Source organism: Vulpes lagopus, chromosome 12, assembly GCF_018345385.1.
Source record: "Vulpes lagopus strain Blue_001 chromosome 12, ASM1834538v1, whole genome shotgun sequence".
NCBI lineage: Eukaryota > Metazoa > Chordata > Mammalia > Carnivora > Canidae > Vulpes > Vulpes lagopus.
In genome coordinates this window covers 70,690,561-70,717,726 of record NC_054835.1, presented here as the reverse complement: position 1 = coordinate 70,717,726, position 27,166 = coordinate 70,690,561, and the positions used below count along the sequence as shown (strand labels likewise).

The following is a 27,166-nucleotide window of genomic DNA, read 5'->3' as shown; positions in this document are numbered from 1 at the left end:
CCATGTGGCTTTTAAGCATTTTAGCAAAACGACAGATTTCTATATTAAAAAGATTGTGGCTGCTGTGTGGAAAATGCAATGAAGAAAGGGTGGATAGATGAAAACCAGAGACTGAAATACCAGTTAAGATGCTGCTGCAGCAGTGCAGGCCAAGAAATGTCCTGGTCTAAGGAAAGCAGTGGAAAAAGGCTCAAGATATTTAAAAGGTAAAAGTTTTTAAGAACCACTGGCTCAACATGGGGATAAAATCAAAGATGTTCCCTAGGTCAGCTTTGGGCAAAAGAGAGTGCATACCTACTGTCCCTCCTCAATTAAGTTGAATCAGTATTTATTACTAGTTGTTAAGCAGGGTATGAATTTCAATTAATGGGTAGAAAAAAACCATAAACAATCATAGGAGAGATTTGTTACAAGACTAATTCATGGAATCGAAATTTAATACTCTTGAAAAGTATAGGACTTCCATAGAGAGGAATAAGAAGATTAGGACTGTGCCCTCCCAATAAGGTAGCCACTAGCCACCTCTGGCTATGAAATATTCGAAATGTGGCTACTCCAAATTGAGATGTGAGTTAAGTGTAAAATACACAATGGATTTCAAGATGGAAAAAAAAAGGATGCAAAATGTCACATATAAAAATATTGATTACTTGCTGAAACGATACTATTTTGGATATACTGGGTTAAAAAAATGTATTAAAATTCATTTTACCTGGTTCTTTTTACCTCTTAAAATGTGACTACTAGGATACAAAGTTACATATAGTTTCATATTATATTTCCATTAAGTAGCACTGTTTTACAACACACAACATAAATGAACACAGATGAACAAACCTGATGTATCACCCTGAATGGGATGTAAGCTTAGGATTTTACAAGACAGAAAATATCAAAGGGTTGCAGACATTGAAAGGAAGCAGCATGCAGGAGGTGAAAGGGGCTTCAGACTGGATTTTAATAGCTCTTGGGTTGCCCCTGAACATTTTTCAGGGAGGAAGCGCCATTTAGAAATCATAAAAGTGACATTTTAGAAATATAAACCTGCCAGTTAGATTTTACCAGTGTAGATGTATAGAAGGAAAAATTGTAGTCTAACGCCTTGATTTTATAGAGTTGTTACTCGTTATCATCTGGATCGTTTCGTTCAGTCCATCATTTTTAGTTGAATTCAATTTTTCTGCGTGGAAGACAACGTACTAACCAGTGAACACAAGCAATTTGGTTCACCGTAAATTTAGAAATTGGGCGTGTGTGTGGGGGAAGTTTTATCAGCAAAATGTCACAAACGATCTTCCCTGAGGGCCTATCACTCGCAGATAAAATTGTTATGTTAATAGGATAAATGCAAAGTGAATCACGGCAACTTTTTGCTTGGGGCTTTTGGAGCTCTTCAAAGTCATTACGGCATCAAAAGACTATAAAACACACACAAAATCTGGACAAAAAAAAAAAAAGGAAATTTTTCAATAGATTCAACTACTAACTTTCCGCAAATAGCGGGCCATTAGGAAAAGCAAGACTTTGAAGACTCAACACGCGTTCCCGCGATTGCTTTTTCAATACCTGATTACCCAGTGGTTTCCAGGCACCTCTCCAACGCTCGGCCATTTCTCTTTCCAATCACCCTCCCTCCTCTACTTGGTTTCTTCCCCCAACCGAGAGCCAGTTCCGAGCGTTTCAGAAAAGTCTGGAGAGGCCCGGGAGCGCCGTGTTTCCTCCGCCCGGCGCGGCGGCGCCCGGCCCACGTGTCCGCCCGCCCCGCGGCCCAGGGCGGGAGGCGGCGGCGCGGAGCCCAGGCCCAGGCCCAGGCCCAGGCCGGGAGGAGGCCGCCCCGAGGGCCGCGGAGCGCGCACGGGTCGGCGCCGGGTCCGCCAGCTCCAGGCTCGCGGAGGGGGCAGGGGCGGGGAGACCGCGGGCGGCAGGGAGCCCCCGCAGACGCCGGGGGACCGGGATACTCACCCTCCGCCGTCGCCATTATCCCGCGTGGGCTGGGGGCAGGGGACGCGCCGGGAGAGGCGAGACTCTGGAAAAGAGGAGCGGTCAGAGAGGCCCCCGCGGCGGGGAAGGGGGCGGCTACAGACACACCCCCCGGGGCCTAGTACTCCGGGACGCCCGCGCGCTCCCCGCTGGCAACACGGCCGCGACGGCGCCTCGCGTGCCTCCGCCGCCCGGGAGCAACTTCGATTCGGGGATTCCAACCGCCCCCCCGCCCCGCCACAAAAAAAAAAAAAAAAAAAAAAAAAAGGCTTCCCGCCGCGCAGGCGCACAGGCGCGGGCGCCGTTCCAGAAGCGGCGGAAAGTGGCGCGCGGCGGCGGCCCCTCCCGCGTCTACCGAGGCTCGCTGACCGGCCCCTTCTCCGCAGCGGGAGCGGCTCATAGGTTGGAGCGTACCAAGTGGTGATGGCCCGGGGAAAGCAGGTGAGGAGGGGCATACAAAGGGCAGAGAAATGGCGTTGGCCCTACTACTCTCCTCACCCCAGTCTGGGCTGTTCGAAGATAACGGAGGTTTCCACGTGCGGAAAAAGAAAACGCTAGTCCTACGCGGAGGGCTCCGGGCGGAGGGTGAGCTCCACCCCGCGGGCCTGCGCCTCCGCCTCCCGGCCGCGGGGCCGCTCCCTCCCTCCTCGCTCATTGGTGGATCCTGAGGGGGCGGGGCGGGGCGGCCGGCGGGGGAGAGCTAATCACGCTTACTTTGGGAAAGCGCGCGCCGCCGCAGTAGCGAGGGTCGAGCTGCTGGGAAGGAAGCGAGCTTCTGAGGCGTACGGGCCGAGCGGCAGCTGGTTGGTGCTCAGGCCCCTGCCGCCGCGGCAGGTCTCTCCACGTGCTTTCGGCAGCGACATGGAGCTGGAGGAGTCGGGAATGCGAGAGGAATGTGGCGTATTCGGGTGCATCGCCTCAGGAGAGTGGCCCACGCAGCTAGATGTGCCGCATGTGATCACTCTGGGACTCGTGGGGCTGCAGCACCGGTGAGCAACCGGCTGAGGGGTGGGGGTGGCGGCGCGTGTGTTTCTCTCTCCTTCAGCCCCAGCCGTTTCCCGCGGCCCGAGTTAGCGATCTCCCGTGCGCCTGAGGGCAGGGAGGCCGACCTCTGTTACCTGGGTCGATAACCGCTTGTGGCATCGACGAGGTTGCCTAGGCGTGCGCGGGCACCACCTTGCATCCCTGAACTCGCTTCTCCTCCCCCCTGAATGGTCTGTAGGGGCTCTCCCGTGTGTGCGCTCCTCGAGTCTGGCCAATTTGTAAGGCTCCGGTTCGCCAGGCTCGGCCGGGTCGGGACTTCTCCCGCTGCTTGCCCGTTTTAATCTTGCAGAACCCGGAGCTGCTTTTTTTGGTGAAGGTTTGTGTGGGGGTGGCTGCTGGTTCCAGGACCTACAGCACCTTGAGGTGTTCCCGCGGAGCCTTCGACCACCACAGGCTTTTGTTTGCAGGGGCAGAGCTAGCTGTTGAGCAAATTGTAGATGTGAATGCAGTCCCAGCTATGAGAACTTAGGAATTCTGGAGTTCAAACCCTGGGAAACCGAGCTAGTTGGTATTCAGAAGGAACTCCTGGTTGTAGATCGCAGACCAACTGAAAATAAACCAGTCACCGGAAATAGCGCATCTGCAAAAGATTCACGGGTTTCAGGTAACGAAGGAAAAGGTTGTAGTAAGAAGATGCCAAAAAAAGTAAGTCTCTTCTTTAAGAGAGGGAAAGGGGAGCAGTTCCTGTATGACAAGTACATGCTGTTTTTTTTTTTTTTTTTTTTTTGGAAAATTTGGTAGATCCCTTTGAGTTAAAAAAAAAATAGCTTGTCTTCTGTGATCTTTCCATTCCTTATTACCTGGCTTTTGATACAAACGTAGGTTTGACATTTTCACTGAAAGTATTACAAAGTTTTCATAAGGCAGTACTGCAGCAATAACTTTTAGAACAGTTTAAGGAACTTGGCAGGAATATTTATCAGCAATATGTATATGTATAAATGCATTCCAAATGACTTGCTTTTCCTCACCAAACTTGGATTGCAAGTAGTCTTTTTGATCTTTTCAGGGCCGCAGTTAACACATCTTATATACTCCTCCTTTACTAAGAGCTGAGAGTAACTTAGAGTCTGGGTTGAATCAAAAAGAGTATTTTTAACTTGGAGGACTCTAATCCTGGATAGTTGTGGGTTGACCTTAATAGAAATCTTGTTTTAAAATACTGAACATTTTTTGAGAAGATAGATATGTAATCCAAGGAAAAACTGAAACCTGCTTATGGTAGTTCAGAACATTTGTTTATAACATTCTTAGGATAAGTTATTTTGGATATTCTGTGAAGGGAAGAAGATCTTGAGACTCTCTTTTAAATATGTGCTGGAAGAAAAGCGTTTGTTTTTGTTTTAATGAGTACAACTAGAATCCTAACTATATGCACTTTTCTGTTGCTTTTGTATGAAAGAATTACGTGATTAGACAGTACAAGGGAAGAGCAATAAAAATTAATTATATGATAATAGAGCAATAATAAATGGATTCTCTGAGGCTGCTCATCTGCCCAAATAAGTCTTTGTTAAACTGGTTTTGAAATTTGACCTTGCGATGTTTTCAATAACAGGAGCAAGGTACCCAGTAGTTTCTGGGTAACAAAATGTATTTATGGAAAACTATTTAAGATTTTCCTTGTGTAGGCATAGAATTATTAGGTGCATTGAGAAGGCTGGTTCTCTTCCAGTTGAAAATTTTAAATTAGCTTAAGTCCTCACCCTTCAGAGGAACTGATCTGATTGGAAGAATGGCGAAACTCCCTAATGTGTCAGAGATAAAATCTCTGAACGAGTCTACAGGGTTCAGAAATTAAAAACTAATGTTTTTCTATGGTATTGAATCAAAGAATGTTAAAACTGGTCACCTAGATAGGTTGTTATGGCATAATATACAGTAGAGTTAAATATACTGTACATTGGCAAGTGGTAGTCTGTTGCAGAAGTCTCTACCTCCTCACCTCCTTCCACTTACTACTTAGTTTTAAAATAACAGTAACAAGATTCTGGGATGGCCTGGGTGGCTCAGCAGTTGAGCATCTGCCTTCAGCTCAGGGTGTGATCCGGGAGTTCCCGGATAGAGTCTCATGAGTCCCATATCGGGCTCCCTACATGGAGCTTGCTTCTCCCTCTGCCTGTGTCTCTGCCTCTCTGTGTCTGTCATGAATAAATTTAAAAAAAAAAAAACAAAAACCCAGTAACAAGATTCGTTTATGTTTTTTTTTCTTTTTTTCCTTTTTTGATGAAGGAATTTGTCTCATGTTATCTTGCTAATAAGCATGGAATCTGGAAGGTGAGATTGCTATCACTTTTGCATTGTATTTGGTTCTGTTTTTGTCTTAGGTATAATATGATTTTAAAAACCTAGAGATAGTTGAGTACCTGAAAGTTTTATGTGTTTCATGTAAATACAAACAGAACGTCAGTTACTAGATAGTCATGCACTGGATACTTAATCCAGATGGGTTCATTCAGAAGTACATCTTTCTAGTAGTCCTGGCTATTTGGAGATTTATTCCGTAGCTCTGCTTTCTTTCAAGGGGAGTTTAACATTTTCATTTCTATGAGCTCTTTAGATGCAAACTGTTCATGACAGATTCATATAATCACCACTTGCTTTTTCAGTCCTAAAAACTTTGGTTCAGTGGTTGGCAGAGTTCTGAACAAACCACACACACCTTTGTAGATCAGAAATCTTCAGGTTTAAACCACAGACACGTTTTTTGGAGACTAGAATGACATGGACATATTATGAAGATTCCATAAAAGGAATTACTAAAATTTCACCGATTTATCCCATGAATTGAATAGTTAGCCTTTCCTTGGTTAATTAGGAGATGAAAATGCCTACCCTGAAAGTGAATGATCATTTCCCGGGGTTAGGAATTGAACCCTACAACTGATGTACATTTTCATACTTCTAAAAATTTCGTGATTTACCTGATGAAGTTGGATCATGTAGGGGGTCTTCTGTCTGTAGAAACATTCTGTAGAATCCTTTCGTTCTGTTACACCTTGAGGAAACGTATTTGCAATGATCTCAGGAACAGTTTTCTTAAGAGATACAGACACTGGTCCTATAAACAGAGTATATAACATTATCACTAGAAAGGCACTTGTAAGAAAGACTTGTGAGAAAGGCATGTGAGAAATACAGGAATAGGTTGTCAATGAACTTGGCTTTGAGTTGCCAAATTTAAGGCTGAGGATAACTTTATTTTGATTTTCATCTTTTAGTAGAATGACCAAATATGTCCCATTTCTATAGTGTTTTTATATATTGTTGGTTGGGGAAGTGACTTATGTTAAAACTGTCTTTGCTAATTGTTCCAGTCTTTGGTTTCGGAAAGCCTTTAATTCAATTACTTTTGTAATTTAATGATTCTCAGTTTTAAATCCTAAGTGTTTTCAGTTCTTCTGGTTATCGCTATTATTTACAACTTTGGTTTTTGCATTATCTCGAAGCAGAATTTATCTGTCCCCAAAAGAGTTTCAAAGTACTAATGCTTTGCATTCTGGTCAATATTGGAAATAGCTCTTTAACATAAGACTTGAAATCTGTCCTAGATTTCCTAGTAACATCAGTTTGATTTTGGGCAGCAAGCCTCTTCACTTCTGAGTCTGTTTTCTCATCTGTTGGGCTAGACTTAGGTATTTAAAGGTTCAGTGGGCGAAATCTAGTGGGTTGGGAATGATACTTTTGTGTGGTTAGTCCTTAGCAATTTTCCTTTTCAATAGTATATATACTAGAGGACACTAAGAGAAGACAAAGGTTGGGGCAACTCTTCTGACTTGCACTTTAGGTCCAAAAATGGAAAGTAAAATTTTCCTCTAACTTGAGATATAGTAAGGGTTGTTGGGGATAGGGAGATTCCTGTTATTATCTAATACTCATTCAAAAAGTACCTGTAGCTCCTATTTGTATACATAAGGCACTGTGGTCAGTACTAGGAATACTGTACTGCACAGGGCAGATATGGCCCCTGGACCTCATAGGGAGGCAGTGTTAGCCAGCTGGCTCAACAGCACAGACTTCTATGCCTCCACTTTCTCCTCTATAAATTGGGCATAATGCTAGCACCTACATCATAGAGTTGTGGTAGGAAGTTAAATGCATTAATATATGTAAAGTACTTAGAACTGAACCTGGATATATGCATACCCTATGACCCTCCATCCCACTCTTGGGTTTATACTCTACAGAAATGCATACATATGTTTACTGGAAGACATGCACAAGAATTTTTATAGCATTATTTGTAATAGTCCCCATCTGGAAACAATGGAAATGTCCAACAGTGGAATGGAAAAAGAAGGTAATGGTACATATATTTATATAACGGAATATTCTACAGCAGTGAAAAAGAGCAAGCTCCTACTACAAGTAAAATCATGGATGAATCTCAATGCTGATTGAAAGAAGCTTGACATTAAAGAACAGATCCAAAAAAAGTAAGAATATCTTACATGATTCCACATTTAATCTATGGTGATAGAAGTCAGGATAATGATAACCTTTATAGAGTTTAGGAAGATGATTATGACTGGGAGGTCTGAAGGGTGCTGGTGTAATGTTTTGTATCTTGATTTGAGTGGAGTTACGTGGGTATGTTCACTTTGTAAAAATTCAGCTCTTCAACTATTTTGTTTACACAAAAGAATTTGATAGATTAAAAACTTATAAAATGCTTAAATTAATTATTAGATCCAGAAAGATGCAGTGATTTGCTCTGTTATTAGAGTCAGAGAGAGACTAGGACTCAGGTTTTCTGAGTTTCAGATCATTGCTTTTTCTTCTGTTCTGCATTTCTATTGTTCTATTTGCTAAACTACCTTGTGTTATCTTTTCTGACATCTGTAATGAGTCATTTTGGAATTAATAGCTCACATAATTAGGTTGACTTATTTGTAGGATTGCTAAAATTTTGCACCTATTGCTAACTACCTTTGGGGAAAACTAAAATTCAGAACTTATTACTTTGTGGGGTTTTTTTTTTCCTTTTCTATCCCAGTCTTCTGATAGCAATCGCTATAAATTGTAATTTAAAGACTCCTGATGAATGGACAGTTGTGCAGAAATTTCTGACTCTGAGAAAGTTTCCATTTATTCTGTTACTTTTACTCTTAATGAGCTATGAAAGAAATCATTACTCAGCATTATTTTGCTCTCACAGCTTATAAACAGTATGTTTAGTCTAATATGTCAAGGACAGGGAAAAAATATTTCTTATCAGGAAAAAGCAACAAGTTTTTTTCAGTGCCAAAACTTGGCATTTCTCAGGCTCTTACCATCTTCGTGTGCTTTTCTTTTCATGCTTGAAGTTCTTGGGTTTTTGGTATGACCTTCAAATAATTCTTAAAACAAAAGAACACAAGAAAAGAATCATTATATGACATTTAAAATAGATTAATCTTGGGATCCCTGGGTGGCGCAGCGGTTTGGCGCCTGCCTTTGACCTATGGTGCGATAGACCCTATCCCACATCGGGTTCCCGGTGCATGGAGCCTGCTTCTCCCTCTGCCTGTGCCTCTGTCTGTCTGTCTGTCTGTCTCTCTCTCTGTCATAAATAAATAAAAATTAAAAAAAAATTTATAAAATAGATTAATCTTCAGGCATGAAGTAAAATAGATTAATCTTCAGGATGCACTAAAGTAAGTGCATTTAAGTGGTTGTACAGATAAAGAAGGATGAGTTAAGAATTTGGAATGTTTTGGTACAAGGTTTGGAAGGAAATTGAAATTCTTAAATTAGGTTATGTGCTTTATAATAAATTTTTGGGTCATTTGAATATATATTAGTATAAGGATTTTATTTTTGAGGAATTTCTTGCTGTGTTACAATGCAAAGAAAAAGGTTAATAGAATTTTTATTTTAAAAAGTCAGTTTCGGGGATCCCTGGGTGGCGCAGCGGTTTGGTGCCTGCCTTTGGCCCAGGGCGTGATCCTGGAGGCCCAGGATCGAATCCCACGTCGGGCTCCCGGTGCTTGGAGCCTGCTTCTCCCTCTGCCTATGTCTCTGCCTCTCTCTCTCTCTCTCTCTGTGACTATCATAAATTAAAATAAACAAATAAATTTTAAAAAAAAAGAAATTTTAAAAATAAAAAAAAATAAAAAATAAAAAAAAATAAAAAGTCAGTTTCAAGGTTACCATGTTTCCATTTGGCAGTTCTGAGAGTTGGTCCTCTTAGGATGCAGTCAACTTCTTCATAAAATCTCATTTTTCTTTGAGGGTTCCCATTTTTCTTTTGTAAAACTCTGTATTCATATTTTAAATTTTTGTATTTGGTACGACATTGTTTCCAGTCTCTGTCTATTCCAAACTGCATTAGTCTTCTGGCAATTTCCTCAAATATTTCTTTGTTTCTTGTGGCCCTTTCAAGCATTTGCTTAATTTTTTCATCAGACCATATGTGTATAAGCGCTCTGACCTCATTGTCACACCAGTGTTTTCCAGCCTCTGTGTCGCTCACTGTCACAATCTGTAAATGATTTTTAGCATCTTCTAAAGGAATATAATTACCTATAAATCAATGTGATTTACAATTATACAAACTTAGAGATAAATCTTGTATTTGAATATCATTCATTTAAAACAAACTGGATTGACATAAAGCATTGAGAATTACAGCATTTCAATGTAAGGGTCAAAATTTCTTCATGTGTTCATATTCAAATAAGATATTTAAAAAATAAGGTATACTAATCTCCAAAATTGGTAAGAATAATTCAACTTTTCATCAATAGATAATCTTCACTGGATGTTTACAAATATGGAGTGTCTTGGTGTAACTACTTAAACTGGTATATATTAGCTTAAAAGATTTTTTTCTTTTTTTAAGTAGCTTCCACGCCCAGTGTGGAGCCCAACGCAGGGCTTAAACTCACAATGCTGAGATCAAGAGTCTAATGCTCAACCAAATGAGCCACCCAGGCACTCCTGAAAAAAATTTTAATTCAACAATTTAGACCCTATACCTGACCTAGTGATACTTGGTGGTGTCATGGGACTGCCCACCTCTTCTGAGGCTGTACTTACGGTGTCTTCCTCTGTCAGAAAACAAAGAGTTCACAGAACTCAAATTTACTTTTGCAATTGAAGATTATACTGAGAAATGAGTAAGGCTGGATTCTAGCATCAAAACTAACCTAGGGGCACCTGGGTGGCACAGTCAGTTGAGTGTCTGACTCTTGGTTTTGGCTCAGTTTTAGGTAGTGATCTCAGGGTCATGCAATCAAGCCCCATATGGGGCTCTGCCCTCAGTATGGAGTCTGCTTGAGACTTTTTCTCCCTTTCCCTCTGCCCCTCCTCCTACTCTCTCCAATCAATCAATCAATCAATCAATCTTTTTTAAAAAACAATCTATAACCTCACAGCCAAGAACAGTTGTCATCTCTAACAGAATTTTAAAATGCCTTTGTGTAGGGTAGCCCCAGTGGCGCAGCGGTTTGGCGCCGCCTGTAGCCCGGGGTGTGATTCTGGAGTCCCAGGATCAAGTCCCACGTCGGGCTCCCTGCATGGAGCCTGCTTCTCCCTCTGGCTGTGTCTCTGCCTCTCTCACTGTCTGTCTATAATGAATAAATAAATAAAATCTTAAAAAAAAATAAAGCCCCAAGGCACAGTATACTCTATTTGGGAAATGAATATAGCACTTTTAGACTCAGTTTTGTAACATCTTTGTTACATTATAATGTTTGCAAAAAGCTTTCAAATCTCTTTCATTTGATCCTCACGGTAACTGAGAATGATCCTAACTGCAATATATCTATACAAGACCTTAAGATTAAGTGGTCTTGGCAATTTTCATTATGAGCTGTTAAGAGAAGACAGGTAATAAACATTTTGAGGAACTCATGGTACTTATCTTGATAAGTATAATATGTATTGTGGTGTAGTATTGTATGTATAGAATGTTTATAAGTCAGCTCTTCGCTGTTTGGGGAAAGCTCTTTCTCATGCATATGTTGGATTGCTGTTGGATTGCTGTGTTGAAGTATTGCAGTGCTATGATAGGATTCTTTCACTCCTGTACATTTCCTATACACTGGGACCTTTTTATTCTTTTTCTTTTTTTTTAAGATTTACTTATTTATTTGAGAGAAAAAGGGGCAGAGGGAGAGAGAAACTCAAGCCAACTCTACACTGAGGGTGGAGCCCAAGGTGCAGCTTGATCTCACAACCCTGAGATCACAACCTGAGCCAAAACCAAGAGTCAGAAGCTTAATCAAGTGTGCCACCCAGGTGCCCTTAGGTTACAGTTTTGATGCTGGAATCTAGCTGGAATCTAGCTGGAATCAGGCCCGAGCTGAAACCAAGAGTCAGATGCTTAACCGCCTGTGCCACCCAGGTGCCCCAGGACATTACTTTTTAAAAAATATTCTGTGTTGGGACACCTTGGTGGCTCAGCGGTTGAGCATCTGCCTTTGGCTCAGGGCATGATCTTGAGATCTGGGATCAAGTCCCACAGGGGGCTCCTTGGAGGAAGCCTGCTTCTCCCTCTGCCTGTGTCTCTGCCTCCCCCCCCCCCCCCCGTGTCTCTCATAAATAAATAAAATCTTTAAAAAAAAAAATTCTGTGTTGGGACATCACGAATAAATAAATAAAAATCTTAAGTTTTTTTTTTTTTTTTAAATATAAAACTACACAGTGGTTATGATTAGTAGAACAGTGAGGGAAAAGATGAGGTGGTTAGGGAACCCATAAGCCTATGCAGCCATAGGTATGTGGAGATTTTATTAGGATAGGACCAGATCTTACCTTAAGGACAGGTTTGCACAGTGAGACTAGAACAAAATTTAGCTTTTAGCAATATCAGTATCTTAAATGACAGGTTGTACTTTGGAGCCACATAGGGCAAAAATTGAAATTTTTTTTTTTAAGATTTTGTTTATTTATTCCCGAGAGACACAGAGGAGAGAGAGAGAGAGAGAGAGAGAGACAGACAGACAGACAGACAGAGGGAGAAGCAGACTCCATGCAGGGAGCCAACGTGGGACTCGATCTCAGGTCTCCAGAATCACACCCTGGGCTGAAGGCGGCACTAAACTGCTGAGCTACCCGGGCTGCCCAAAAATTGAAATTTTTATTGAGATAATTGTAGATTCAAATGCAGTTTTTAGAAATAAGAGATCCCATTGGCACTCGAATGGTAACATTTTGTTAAACCTGTAATATACTACTAAATCAAGGATATTGACATTGATAGAGTTCACTGCTCTGATTCAGAATTCCTGTTTTCCTTGTACTCATTGTTGAGTATATATGTTTGTATTACGTTCTATGATAATTTTATTAGCTTGTAGGTTCATGTCTCCACCATTCAAGGTCAAGATACTCCAAGGTTTCAACACCATAAGGATCCCTCTGGTTGCTTTTTATAACTAGACTTACCTCCTTCCATGCCCAAGCCCTCCACCCACCCTTACCTCAGTGAAGAGCACTCCAAGGTAAACTTTGGCAAACCTTATTTCAGCAGAATCTGAATTTATAACATTCTACCTATGTGACTAAAACCATTAGTTTTAGGCTCAGGCACATGTCCTCCTTCTGGGAGATAGAAATATTTAGAGATTTGGTGATCTATAGTTAGTCCTAGAAAATAAGATGTCATATTGGAGGGTAGTGGTGTGGAAATCCTAAATTTAGCATATTTTAAGGAAAGGTAAGCATTTAGTTTCTGTTAGGTTTCTCTCCCAACTGGTATACTGCAATTCATTTCTGACGCTCACCACTAGAATTAGAATTAGACTCTGAAGCTTCAAGGGCTCATTCGTCCATACAGCTGCCTTTACTTCAGATGCCAGCCACCTTTCAGCTGACTGGCTACAAATTCAGGCCATGACCTGTTCATTCTGGCCATGACCCCCTCAGGTTTGATCATTTGCTGAACAACTCCTAGAACTTAGGAAAGCCCTATACTTAGAATACAGTTTTATTATTAAAAATAGAACTCAGAAACAACCAAATTGAAGATCCATCCACATAGAATAAGGTCTGGGAGGGTCCTAGATGCAGGACCTCCATGCCCTCTCCCTGTGGAATTAGGGCCTTCAATTCTCCAGCACATCAGGGTGTTCACTAGCCAGGAAGCTCCTCTAAGCCAGTTTTTATTGACATGATTGATTATGGCATGATCAATTACATCATTGGCCACATGACTGAATTCAGTCTTCAGACTTAATTTCCCTGTTAGAGATCAGACTGGCCTAAAATCCCAAGCCTCTTAATCACAAAGTTGGTCTTTATGGTGACCAGTCCTATCCTGAAGCTATCTAGAAACCCACTTTGAATCAGCTCATTAAAATAAGAAGTCTTCTGCCACTGGAAATTCCTAAGGTTTTTGAAACTCTGTGTCAAGAACTGGAGACAAAGACCAGATTTATGTATTCTTTATTTTTTTATGTTCTTTTTTGAGATATTATTTTAAAACTATCTCTGCACCCAACGTGGGACTTGAATTTACAACCCTGAGATCAAGGGCCATGTGCTCTACTGACTTAAGTCAGCCAGGCACCTCTGTATTTTTTATTATGTTACAGCTTCTTAAAGAGTTTGTGAAAATATAAATAAGAATTAGAAAAGCCAACACTTTTATCATTATCAAGTTGCCTGTATTTAAGTTTATTGGCTTACCTAAGTTTGAACTTTATTTTACATTTGTAATTTTTGGGTTTCTAAAATTTTAAAAATCAAATCTTTATTTGGATTTTCTATTCGATTAAAAATGTAAAAGTTCTCAGTATTATGATTCATGTGATGAAAATGCATTACCTGCTAAGATTATCCAAGTTAAATGCAAAATCTACAAAACTGTTTATTTTCTTTTAAAATTATTTCCAATTTTTGGCTTATTATAAATAAACCAAAATAAATGAATTGGAGAAATATATGAATTTGAGAAACCAAAAAAAACCTGGCATGGCCTCTGAGATACTAACAATAGATAGTTTAGTGCCCTCTGCTGGCCATCACATTGTTAATTTTTGTGAAATTGTGGGGATAGTGACTATTTTAATTTTGGAAATATATTTTACCAACCAAAGACAATTCTTTAAGACTATTTTTAAAAGAATAGTTTTTACTTGTGATTTTTAGGCTGGTAAGAATAACCTCCGATAGGATATATTTGCCTGTCTCCACCCCTCAGAACTAAAATTGATCTACCTTTGACTGCCAATACTAAAAAGCAGTGGCTTGCGAGAATATTGAAGTATTCCACCTCGTGTAAATATCAACTGATACTAGAAATGAATTAAGTTAATTTTAGGTTTACTCAGAAGAGACAGGTAACTGACAAGACTGTCAAACATTTCCTGTTTAGACAGTAGAACTTTCTGATTCCTTTTATCATCTTTTGCTTATGTCTCAGGTGGGGAGAAGAATTTATTTTTAATTTTTTTATTATTTTTTAAAAATTTATTTATTCATGAGAGACACAGAGAGACCTAAGCAGAGGGAAAAGCATGCTCCCTCCAGAGAGCCTGATGCAGGACTGAATCCCAGGACCCCAGGATCACGACCTGAGCCAAAGGTAGACACTCAACCACTGAGCCATCCAGGTGCCCGAGAAGAATTTTAGATCCAAAGAATTAGTTATTCAATTTTCATGGGTTATTACTTTTTACTTTTTTTTTTTTTAAGATTTTATTTATTTATTCATGAGAGATAGAGAGAGAGGCAGAGACACAGGCAGAGGGAGAAGCAGGCTCCATGCAGGGAGCCTGATGTGGGGCTCGATCCTGGGACTCCAGGATCATGCCCTGGGCTGAAGGCAGGTGTTAAACCGCTGAGCCACCCAGGCATCCCCTACTTTTTACTTAATGTAATAGGTAGGCATAGCTCAGGAGTTCTGTGATTCTTCCCAGTGATTAACGTATTTCATATTGCATTAGTCATGCATTTTTTAAAGTGATCATTGAAATTGGCTAAATTGTCTTCCCTAAATGGAATCAAATTGGATTTTATGTTTTAGTTTCTTCAGCCCTCTGCTAGCCTCTACTCTCTAAATACGACAACCTAACTGTTATTTTCAACCCTTACTGTGCTTGATGGTCTGTTATAAAAATATAGTTGCTTGAACCCATCCTATAACCTACGCTAAACCAGAATCCCCAGGAGTTCTAAATTGGGAACTAATTAGTTATCTAGACTCCAAGGAGTTCACAGCTCTAGTTAGATTTTTATTTGAAAAAAGAGTCTTCTAGCATACATTTAAGATGAGGAAAAATTTACTTTTGGGAGACCAGTTTCATGACCAAGTATCAATGTTAACAATATGGGGCAATAGGAACTCAGATTTCAGTAGTTCATTAGTAAAAATATAAAATCAAAATGAAATAACTTCTACCTATTTTTACATGAATGTTCATCACTTTATTGTTTCTGTTTATTTTTTAAGTAGGCTCCAAGGGGGCAGCCCCGGTAGCTCAGCGGTTTAGCGCCACCTTCAGCCCAGGGTGTGATCTTGAAGACCCGGGATCGGATCCCTGCATGGAGCCTGCTTCTCCCTCTGCCTGTCTCTGCCTCTCTCTGCCTCCCTCTCTCTCTCTCTCAAAGATTTTATAAATAGAATAAAATCAAAGATTTTATTTATTTATTCACGAGAGACAGGGGGGGAGGGAGAGAGAGAGAGAGAGGCAGAGATACAGGCAGAGGGAGAAGCAGGCTCCATGCCAGGCGCCTGACGCAGGACTCGATCGCGAGACTCGATCCGGGGACTCCAGGATCACGCCCTGGGCCAAAGGCAGGCGCCAAACCGCTGAGCCACCCAGGGATCCCCAAATCTTAAAAAAAAAATAATAATAATAATAATAAGGCTCCAAGCCCAATGTGGGGCTTGAACTCATGACCTTCCTTGAGTTGAGATCAAGAGTGGGACTTAACCTAGTGAGCCAACCAGTGACCCTTTGGTTTTTTTGTTTGTTTTAAAGATTTTATTTATTTTTTTATGAGAGAGACACAGAGAGAGTCAGAGACATAGGCAAAGGGAGATATAGGACTCAGTCCAGGACCCTGGGATCACAACCTGAGCCAAAGACAGATGCTCAACCACTGAGCCACCCAGGTGCCCCCTGTGTTTTGTTTTGTTTTGTTTTGTTTTAAGAAAGAATATTTTTTTTTTAGGGTTTTTATAAATTTTTAAAATTTTTATTTATTTATGATAGTCACACAGAGAGAGAGAGGCAGAGACACAGGCAGAGGGAGAAGCAGGCTCCATGCACCAGGAGCCTGATGTGGGATTCGATCCCAGGTCTCCAGGATCGCGCCCTGGGCCAAAGACAGGCGCTAAACTGCTGTGCCACCCAGGGATCCCTAAGAAAGAATATTTGATGTGAATTTTTTTCCTGAAGATGAATATCCATACCTCAGTACAACATAGTAGAGTGGTGATTTGTGACTCAATAGTTTATATTGCAGGTATGACTGAAGTACTTTTCTACTTAGATTTTTTTGCTAACTCTAGGAGGTGCCTGGGTGGCCCAGTTGGTGGAGCATGCAACTCTTGATCTTGGGGTGGTGAGTTCGAGCCCCACACTGGATGTAAAGATTACATAAAGGTAAAATCTGTTAATAGTTTAAAAGATCAGTTTCTGGGGCAGCCCCGGTGGCTCAGTGGTTTAGCGGCCCAGGGCAGGCTCCTGGAGACCTGGGATTGAGTCCCTCATCAGGCTCCCTGCATGGAGCCTGCTTCTCCCTCTGCCTGTGTCTCTGCCTCTCTCTCTCTCTCTCTCTCTGTGTCTCTCATGAATAAATAAAATCTTTTTTTTAAAGATCAGTTTATTTTCCTATGTATTTAGCTGTTGGGATTCTTGTAGGTTTATATCTTTGCTTTTATTTTCATATGGAAGTTTAAAATACCTTAGTTTCTAGAATGACTAAATATTTCCCATTTTATATTTAGAAAATATGAAACATATAAACATACCAGACAGTTTTTTTAAAATCCTGCCAGTTTAATAATATATCTGACTTAATGTTTTCCTTTCACATAGAAAAAAGGATCTTGAGGTGTTGTACTTGAGTCCAGAGGAGTAACAAGCTAAAATCTTCTGAATGCTAAACTTCTTAATTTTTTCCATGGAAATCTATCTTATTAAATCTATCTGATTTTAACTTTTTTTTAGCTTAAGATTTTATATTTATTTATTCATGAGAGACAGGCAGAGATACAGGCAGAGGGAGAAGAAGGCTTCCCTCAAGGAGCCCGAAGCGTCCCTTAACTTTTTTTTTTTTTTTTAACTTTATTTTTAATGACAACGGTCAATGCTCTGATGCCCTGAGAAATCTTAGGAGCACAGATTTTTGTTTACCTGTGTTATCATACCCCTAGTCAGCTGCATGTTCCTATCAAATTAGTCCCCTTAATTTCTCCCCTTAATTTCTCCGCTTTCACCTTTCACCATTCTAGCAGCTCTCCTTTCTCCCACTGGGCTTTTTAATTTGTCATATCTGATAAGTCAGACAAAGAAGTTTGCCAAGAGTGTGAGGAATTTGATTACCTGGTTTGTTAATCAGCATGATTCTTTACATTTTTCTAAGGTTTGAACTGAAAGACTATGTGTGAGGTCTGTGATGACTAGCTAAGCTTTTGCTTGGGGGCCTGGTGATCACCCATCACTCATTTTGGTTTATGTAAAAGGCAAACCACCATATAGGAAGCACTTACTTTCCTTCACGCCATTAGTACCATAGGACAGTGTTTCTCAAACTCGAGCATGCCAGAGTTCCCAGATGATACTAATGCTGCTATACTTTGAAAACCACAGCTATAGGGAATGTTACTGTCCTTAATAGTTTTCACCTTCCATTTCTGTATTTTGTAAATATGAGTATTACTCTTCATATACAGTGTTATAACCTTGTATGTGTTATTATAAAATCTTAGTTATTATAGCATCTTTTTTATTATACATTATACATAAAATATAATTAAATCTAAAACCCATCATAAGGTCCCCAACCTCATGACCTCCAAACCTAATTATCTCATGAAGGCCCCATCTCCAAATGCTCTTATATCTGTTGATACAACTTTAGAGGTGACACAGTTCAGTCTATAGCAACATCATATAATAACATCTTACATATTTTTTCACGTACATAAAACCAAAAAAATATTATTTTACCTGTACCAGGACTTTGTTTTACATCTCTGTCTCTTAGGTCTTCTGATATATCACTGACAAAGTCATCTTCTGCTGCATCTCCAGCAATGACTGTGAATATAGTGGGATAGATGGTGGTTTGGTTTTATTCACCTTCAGCATAGTGTTTTAAACTCTAATATGTTATTTTCTCTTTTAAAGTGAGCGTGATGGGGGTGCCTGGGTGGCTCAGTCAGTTAAGCATCTATCTGCCTTTGGCTCAGGTCAGGGTCCTGAGATCAAGCTCCACTAAAGTAAACCTCATGCTGAATACTGTGGTTGTCATTTTAATTTCAATGGGATAAGTGGATAGTTCTCAAGCAGACCAGTTTCTTCTCCACCAGCAAAATATTTCAGGCCTTCTTGCCACCATTTCTCAGTCCTCTCTCATTGCCTCCATTTCCCCTAGATACCTATTCATACTCTAAGAATTAGGACTGCATTGTTTATGGCAGATATTAATATCTAGAAACTTTATGGTTAGTAGAGGTCTCTAAGAACATTTTGTCAAGTCTAGAGGAGACACCTGGTTCAAGATTCCAGAAAGACTGAGCTAGAACTTTGATTTCCTGACTCCTGGTCTAGAACTCATTTATGTCATGCTGTCCTATCTTTGTGTGTAATGTATCTCAGTCCTTTGTGTTAAACTTTTTATTAAAGAACTTTATGAAGTGTCCCAGAAGAACTTAGACTTCAAAGTCATTCTCATGTTTTTTTTTCTAAGTTCTTTAATGCTCTTTTTCTGTTCACTCACAATTTAACCACAATTAATATGAAAACTTGTTTTAACTTCTGCCATTTAGAGTTGCAGTTTTACTTTACTAAAATTGGTCTATTTTTAAGCTTGTGGAAATCCAATTTTATTTCATCCTTATGTATGACTTTGTACTATTGTCTGGGTTCTGGAAGAGATTGAATATACATTAAATTGTTCATGATAAATTCAATAATTAGCTTGTTGAATAGTATTTAGTGAAACCTATTTAACTTAAACTATATTCACGTTTTTGGGTTACTAACATTTTTATAGGATTTGGCCTAATGTTCAGGTTACTTTTCTTTGCCTTCCTACCTGACTGTTTCTCTTCTGTTTTTACATTGGCACATCGTGTGGCTTGTTCTTCATCTTGGAATTCGTGTTCTTGTGATTTTTCTCTTTTATTGTATCCCAGAATAGCATCCAACTCAGTAAAAAATTTCATACTCTTAGTTATGCCTTGGTCTTGAGCCATTCTTACAGTCTTGTATTCATGTTTTAAGTTTTTGTACTTTGTTCTGCACTGTTTCCAGTCTCTCTCTATTCCAGATTTCTGAAGCTTGGCAGCAATTTGTTCAAATATCCTTTTATTTCTCACTGTTCCTTCCAGTTGTTGTTGTATATTTATATCAGACCAGATGCCAATTAGAGCCCTAACTTCTGGCACAGTCCAGTGTTTTCCTCCTTCATTTGCTATGGTTGGAATAAAAGTTGGATTATTAGGGGGTTCCATAATTGATGTGGAGTTACCTGTATCAGGTGGGGAGGAAAGAGATACATATATAGGTTACATACATAAGATAAGTAATTGGATGCAACCTTAGTAAGGAAGGAAATTTTCTCCATGGGAGATGGAAAACCTTAGCTTTTCTCTGAAACTAATGAGGAAATGAAATACAGAACCTGAATCTATTTCTTACCACGACAGTGACTGGCCTTAAAAAAGTTGTGTTTTTAATTAGTCACATTTTGATCATCTTTTTTCTCTATATTTCTCTTACTCTTCATCCCATTCCTTTGATATGTGGTATGTATATCAGTATATAGTGAATGTTGAGTAATTTTGTATTATTTGTAGAAAGCAATACAATTAGAAAATGGCTCATTAAGGCTAATTTTTATTTGTTTTTTGTTTTGTGATAGGATAGGTGGGAGCAATTTATCTCCTCTTAATTTAGTGATTTCCATTGGATACATATCAGTATCTGCTGGGGAGCTTTTGTAAATCACTACTTTGCTATTACCCCCCACCTTGCATCCCCAGTTTGTGGTTCTAATGGGCAGTCATGGCTGAGAACCAAAACTATTCACGAGTAAAGGGTTGGAAGAGGCACATTATTTTTCCACTTGGATTAACAACCTTCAGTAAAAATTTAGAAGCAAAATGGTGATTTGTTTGGACTCTTACTGGGTGAATAAAACCATCCCTGACCTCATTGATTTGATATTATTTACTTTCAGTTGTAGAGTTGTTTGTATTAGACCTCAGGAGTGCTAAAGTGACATGTTCATTAAATATTAAGCACCTATTATATATAATTTTGACCACTGTATTCCCTATTATGTTTAAAGAATAAAGGTTGGGAATTTGAAGGCCAATAATACAGGCAGTTTACATTTTGTTAAAGAAATCATTTATTTTAAATAAATCATTATTATTATTATTATTTTAGTATAGACTGGTAAAAAAAAAAAAGTGGTGGTGGTGGGGGGAAACAAGATAATCCTAATTGTTTTTATCTGGAAAATCAGCCATTTTCTCAGAAACCAACCTAACTTTCCAATTTGGAATTTGATCAGTTTCATTGTATTTTTTGATCCACAGTACTGTACCTAGTTCCATTGGTCTGATATGAGAAACCAAAAGTAAAGGATTTCCTGAGATATCTTCCTTATCTTCTAATGTAACTGACATTTTACCTAGAAAGAGAACAGAATTCCTTTTAGAATAAGTTCTAAGGAAGATAAAAATTGAATTAATATGAATGAGAATGCTAATAGCTTGAACTGAATTTGATCATATGAAGGATTATAAATTTGTGTTAAACATAGATTGTAATAAAACGGTATAAAATAGTTTAAATATGTATTTATAATACGGAAAAATTTAATTTCTTCCATTCACATGGTTAATTTTGAACTTCCACTAGATTTATTTGCTAATTTTATGTTTCTAGAGATGATTGTGGTTTGTATTCATTTAAAAAAATAAAAATAAAAAAATAAATGAAGATTTTTCTTGGGGTGCCTGGGTAGTTCAGTTAAGTTTCTGATTTTTGATTTTGGCTCATACTATGATCTCAGGATCATGAGATCAAGTCCTGGGCTGGGCTCTGTGCTGAACATGGAGCCTGCTTAAGATTCTCTCTCTGTCTATCTCTGTCTCTGCCCCTCCTGACCCCTCCTCCATGCTCATGCTCTCTCTTAAAAAAAAAAAAAAAAAAAAGTGAGTGTCTTCATTATTTTGTGCTTTAGGTACTTTAACATAACAGGCACAAGGGATCCCTGGGTGGCGCAGCGATTTAGCGCCTGCCTTTGGCCCAGGGCGCGATCCTGGAGACCTGGGATCGAATCCCATGTCGGGCTCCTGGTGCATGGAGCCTGCTTCTCCCTCTGCCTGTGTCACTGCCTCTCTCTCTCTCTCTGTGACTATCATAAATAAATAAAAATTAAAAAAAAAAAGATTTAAAAAAAAAACATAACAGGCACTTGATAAATGATAGTAGCAATCAATGTAAAACAGAGGTTTCATAAGGAGATAATCAGAAAATCTTCTTTAATTGGTATATGGTCAAATAGCTAAAATTTATATGTATCTTTTATAATTAGCTAATTGGTACATACTAAACTTTCCAGAAATTTATCTAAGTTATGCTTAAATGGACCAAGGAATGTGCCATTTAAAAGAACCATGCCAACCTTGAAAAATGAAAATGGCCCTCCCTTGATCTCCTGGTTTTATTTTTTATAAAATGAGGCACAGACTACTTTTAAAGTAATCAAATGAGGAGGGTAATAGGAAAAACTAAAATATATCTTTCAAAGGAACCCAGCATATAGAATTTTGGATTCAGTTGGCACATGTGAAGATGAATCATAATTATAACGAGGCTGAAACTGATCATGAGATAGGGTAGTTAAGTAGGTTTTGATTACTTTTTTGTAACTTTCTGAATCAGAGAGTTATTCATCTATCATTCCCATGTTTTTTCAATATTGTTTTACTGAGTAACAAATACCATTCTTTTACTTTACATTAGGAGAGCAAATATTAGTTATGATTTCAATGGCATGAATATTTAAAATTACAATTCACTATTTGGAGGCATTCCATTAAAAAGTAAGAAAAGGGGCAGCCCTGGTGGCACAGCAGTTTAGCGCCACCTGCAGCCCGGGGTGTGATCCTGGAGACCCAGGATCCGAGTCCCTCGTCAGGCTCCCTTCGTGGAGACTGCTTCTCCCTCTGCTTGTGTATCTGCCTCTCTCTCTCTCTCTCTCTCTCTCTCTCTCTCTCTTCCTCTTCTCTCTCTCTGAATAAATAAAAAAAAAATCTTAAAAAAACAAGAAAAGGAATGTTTGTCATCTTAAAGATTATATTAGGGATTTCTATTTTAAAATAGAAGAACATGAAAAATAAGGGAGGTACTACTGTTTTCAAATGGCATGTAGATGGGAATATGGAAAATGAAAGTCTGTAGTTACATAAGAATTTTTATTTAAGAATTCTCTTTAAGAAAATATATAAAAAAAAGAAAATATGATATACCTGGTTAATTTAACATGTGAGCTTCATGAGGAGAACAATAAGGAAAGAGGGGAGAGTTTGCTATTCTATTATCTGATTTAGGGCCTACTTTTATGTTTGTTTGTTTGTTTTTCTCCTAGTTTTATGTTTGTTGAAAATAGCCGATGCTAAACATACAGGTCAGAGTAAAAAAGAAAAGCTCTCTTCCCAGCTGTTTCAGGTGTAATTTTTTCTTAGATTGATCCCAAAATTATATGAAGGAGCCTCATGCATGTGCTGGAGGTTTTAAACTGAAACTCTTAACTCATTATCTCTGCATCTGTATCAAGTAAGAGGAGGGAAATAGAGTGGAAATTTGGTCACCGAAGGAATGATTCTGCGGCAGCAGTAGGTCAAAGGTATTCTGAGGTTGAGTATGATTATAATTTCCAGAACATGAAGTCTCTTAAGAGTTTGTATTTGAGTTCTTTGCCAAGGCTTAGTCAGACTACCTGCTGCCTAACGGAGGGAACCAGATCCTCTGTCCTTACCACTTGCATGAGGTTGATCCCAACAGTGGAAAAGGCACATTCATTTTCTTCCCTTCTTCAGTTTATCATACACCAATAAAAATTTTGCTGGTTCCGCCATAGAAAAACCAGAAGACATTATAAATGAATCAGACCTGGAGAAAGGAGCGCTTTCTAAGCCTTAGAAAAGACTGTTTGATTGCATTAAAAACTTGGATTCTATAGGTCAAATAAAAATCAACCAAAATTGTAAGGCAAAAGGGATCATGCAATTTCTAAGACCTCAGTTGACATGAACAGTTTTTTGTAAAATATATAGAAAACTGTTCCATATCACTAGTAATTAGACAAATGCAAAATAAAAGTTACTGAATTAGCACACTTTATTATTTGTTAAATTAGGAAAGTCTCTCTCCCAGTTTAACCCCTCCCTATGATCTGATATGACAAGGTTCTTCTATAAAAGGGACAGTCTCACTATTAATAAAAAACAATTCTTTTGGAAAGCAGGTGTTTTTTTTAAGTGTTTGAAAGTAATCATACCCTTTCTGACCAATAACTGAACTTCTGATAGTCTCTCCTAAAGTAGTAATGTTAAATATGGACAAAAGGTATTGATTGTAGCACATTTCTCTAGGGGGCCAAAATAAACTTTGATATGCACTCACTTAAAAATTATGGAATCATTAAGTATATTTAATCCTGAATTATAATGAATTCTGGGTATAGTAAACAGAATGGGGCAGCCCAGGTGGCTCAGCGGTTTAGCGCCGCCTTTGGCCCGGGGCATGATCCTGGAGGCCCCGGGATGGAGTCCCAAATGGATGAGTCCCACATCGGGCTCCCTGCAGGGGGCCTGCTTCTCCCTCTGCCTGTGTCTCTGCCTCTGTGTGTGTGTATGTGTCTCTCATGAATGAATAAATAAATTCTTTAAAAAAATAAAAAAAAGTAAACAGAATGCTAATGTGCTTATAATTGTGTAATTTAAAAAGTTTAAAGAACAACAACCAGTGGCATTGTGGATGATCTGTGGGAAGGGACTGAAAAGTAGGGAGACCAGTTAAGAGGTTATCTTACATTACATGTGATAGATGAAGTTCTGCATAGTGGTAATGAGAATGGAACAGAGAAAAACTTATGAAACATGTCAGTAGATTTTTTTTTTTTTTTTTGAGGACTTAGTGACTGACCAAAGGTCAAAGGCATCTCAAATGTTTCTGTAAGTGATTGGACATACAGTGATAGTAAGGTAGAAGTAATTTGTAGGAGGATCAGTCCTGAATGAAGGAAGAGTATAGTTTTAGAATTTGGGGTTTGAGATACCTTAAACATACCCTAAGGTTAAGTGGTAATTATGGGCCCTCTGCTTATAAGTGAAAATGGGGAATTTGGAGCCAAGGGGGTATCTAAATTAGAAGGAAATCCTGTTAAGTGGAGAATAGACAGACACAGACGAGAAAGACAGAAACAGATGTGCACGGGGGTGGGTAGGAGGGGGGAGGAGTGAAGGTGACACAGAGACACAAAAGTGGCAAAAAAAAAAGTGAAGACAGAGCACCCACATCTTCATTATACCAATACCAACCTATGGTTAAAACCAAAGCTTTTCAGAAGCTGTGTGATTTACTTATTAATCAATATTAAAAGCATTCAAATAATGGAGAGTGCAGGATGATTAATTGAATAAAATAATGTTACTGCTATTTAACTTGACAATAACTGCAAAGCTTCCTCAGAATTTGGTATCAGAAATGTAAAGGGAGTATGTTAAGTGGAGTGGATTTTTTACCAAATGATTTATTATTGAGCTTTATAAACTCGAAGTTCAGAGTAACCTCATTAACCTAATTAACCGAGCTTTAACTTCTGTCATGTTACTTCCCTTTCTCATTTGGTATCTTTATTCTACCACTGTAACCATTTTCTTCTGGCTGTTACATTTATTCATTGTGTCCTCCTTTCTGAGGTTACACATCACTGACTGCATGAGCATATAGCTCAGCACTTTGCAGGCAGTAGGTATTCAGAGATTTTGAATTGAACAACTCTGTTCTTAAAATAGCATCTGTAAAGACTTTGGCTATGGAAAAAATCTCCTTATTGCCACTGTTTTTCCAGCTTTCCCTAGTGATACATTAGTGATACAGACCTAGCAAATTCTATGTAAATAGTTCAGGCTTAACAACACAGCAGGTCAAGAACCTTATTTTAATATCTGAATCATTTAATCATAAATCATTTAATCTAGCCAATCTGTTTTTGTTTTGCTTATTGTTAAAATGGAGCTTTCTTCCAAATGAGTAATGAAGAATTTATTAGTTCCTACTATTTCAGTGCTTTTATTGATAAATTAAGAAAATGGGAACATAAATACAGAGCAGAAAGTTCTGTCTTGTTTGGAGATGTGGAGAAGTAACAGTGGAGAAATGTATTGGTTTTTTTCCTTTTGCCACTCTTAAAAATTTTTTTAAATCTAAAATATTTTCAAAACCCAATCCATTTTCCAAAAAACATACCAGGCATGCTTAAGGAGCAGTTGGCATTAGTGGTTAATGCTATTATCTTTTTTAAGTGGTTAATGTTATTTTAATGTGTTTTTCAGTATCACAAATTTAAAAAGTGGAGGTATTTAATCTTTTAAAAAATTTTACCTTGTGCAAAATAGCGTAACAGGCCAGTTGTTTTTCTCAACATGATATTCCAGACTATGTTTTATCATATGGACTCAGAAATCCTGTACTCTTATAGTTTGTTAGGTAAAAACAAAATAATGCTACTTTTTCTTTTTTACCTTCAGTGGTCTCTGAAGCTGTACTTTGGCTCAGCGTTGCCTGGCACCTGCCATTTGCATCTTCCTCTGTTAATTGTGTGGCAGGTTCATACTGCAGGATCGCATCCAAATCATGGAAGAACTTCATAGTTTTAGAGCTGTCTCCAGAGTTATGAGCATATTTAACTGTTCTGTATTCATATTTGAGATTTTTGTACTTTGCCCGGCACTGTTTCCAATCTCTGTATACTCCTAGTGCTTGCAGCCTTTTAGCAATGTAAATAAATATTCCTTTATTTCTTAGTGTTCCATAAAGTTGTTTTCGTATATTTTTTTCTGCCCAGACACTGAGCAAAGCTTTAACCTCTTCTTCAGTCCAGTGCTTTCCTGCTCCACTCTCCATGTTGAAAGTGACCTGGAAATGATTCACTATTTCTAGCCAAGGTTTTGTTTCCTAGGAAACCAGACGGCTGGTTGTCAATAAGCTCCAAAGAGCTGAAAAGATCTAGTTTAACTGGCTCAAGCTGCCTGAGGGGAGTAACTTGAGAAACTGCCAAATAAGCAGGCTTTGTGATTAAAGAAGCCTAGACCTAAATGATTCCTAACGTTTTTCATTTCAGCTTAAGGGAAAATTACCTTGAGATGAACAGGAGGGAAAACCGTTTTTAAATTTCTTTTCTTACATAATTTACTCTAGTTTACCAAAGATTGTTGATTTTTTAGAAATTAATTTAGAAGTGGTTAGCAGAGGTTCTTTCTGCCCTAAGATTTATAGCTAACATTGATTTTTTTCCCCCCTCTAATATAAATCATTTTGTCTTCTAGCATAGGTTAACAGTAAAGTGAAATAGTGAAATGAGCACATCATTTCACTAAAGAAATCCTAGGTCACAAATGATTCAAATGTGTAGGGTGTATAGTGTTATGCATATTTATATAATGTATTGATAATTTAGTAAATTTATAATTTTTTTAGATTTTTGCTTTGCTGGTATACTTAATGTAGTTTTTCTTATTAAAATGCCCAAAAAACAACTACAGTGTGTAATTTAGAAAAAGATCCAGTTTGCCAAATAAGTCAGTATATCAATTTTAATGCATATATACATATATTAGAGGTTTACTTTTTATTTCTACCCTGATATACTTTGGAACAAAAATTTGCTAATAAACATTTAATATTTGTAGCATTTGTTCGGAACTACTAAAAATTGTGGAACATTTAGAACCTTTATT

At 38.6% G+C, this 27,166-nt stretch overlaps 2 protein-coding genes across 2 annotated transcripts in view; one reads left to right on the top strand and one right to left on the bottom strand.

The window, feature by feature from the left end:
- The window catches only part of PAICS (phosphoribosylaminoimidazole carboxylase and phosphoribosylaminoimidazolesuccinocarboxamide synthase), a 55,104-nt gene extending 28,756 nt beyond the window's left edge, over positions 1–26,348 (bottom strand). The window contains exons 1-7 of the mRNA XM_041725343.1: positions 25,952–26,348; positions 19,222–19,656; positions 18,132–18,221; positions 9,157–9,528; positions 8,298–8,363; positions 5,949–6,085; positions 1,963–2,026 (exon numbers count right to left, since the gene is read on the bottom strand). Of these exons, the coding sequence (XP_041581277.1) occupies positions 1,963–2,026; positions 5,949–6,085; positions 8,298–8,363; positions 9,157–9,528; positions 18,132–18,221; positions 19,222–19,656; positions 25,952–26,333 (1,546 nt within the window). The 5' untranslated portion in view covers positions 26,334–26,348. The remainder of the gene's footprint in view (positions 1–1,962; positions 2,027–5,948; positions 6,086–8,297; positions 8,364–9,156; positions 9,529–18,131; positions 18,222–19,221; positions 19,657–25,951) is intronic.
- PPAT (phosphoribosyl pyrophosphate amidotransferase) overlaps positions 2,698–27,166 on the top strand; it is a 36,509-nt gene continuing 12,040 nt past the window's right edge. Inside the window, exon 1 of the mRNA XM_041725342.1 lies at positions 2,698–2,969. Coding sequence (XP_041581276.1) covers positions 2,842–2,969 — 128 coding nt within the window. The 5' untranslated portion in view covers positions 2,698–2,841. The remainder of the gene's footprint in view (positions 2,970–27,166) is intronic.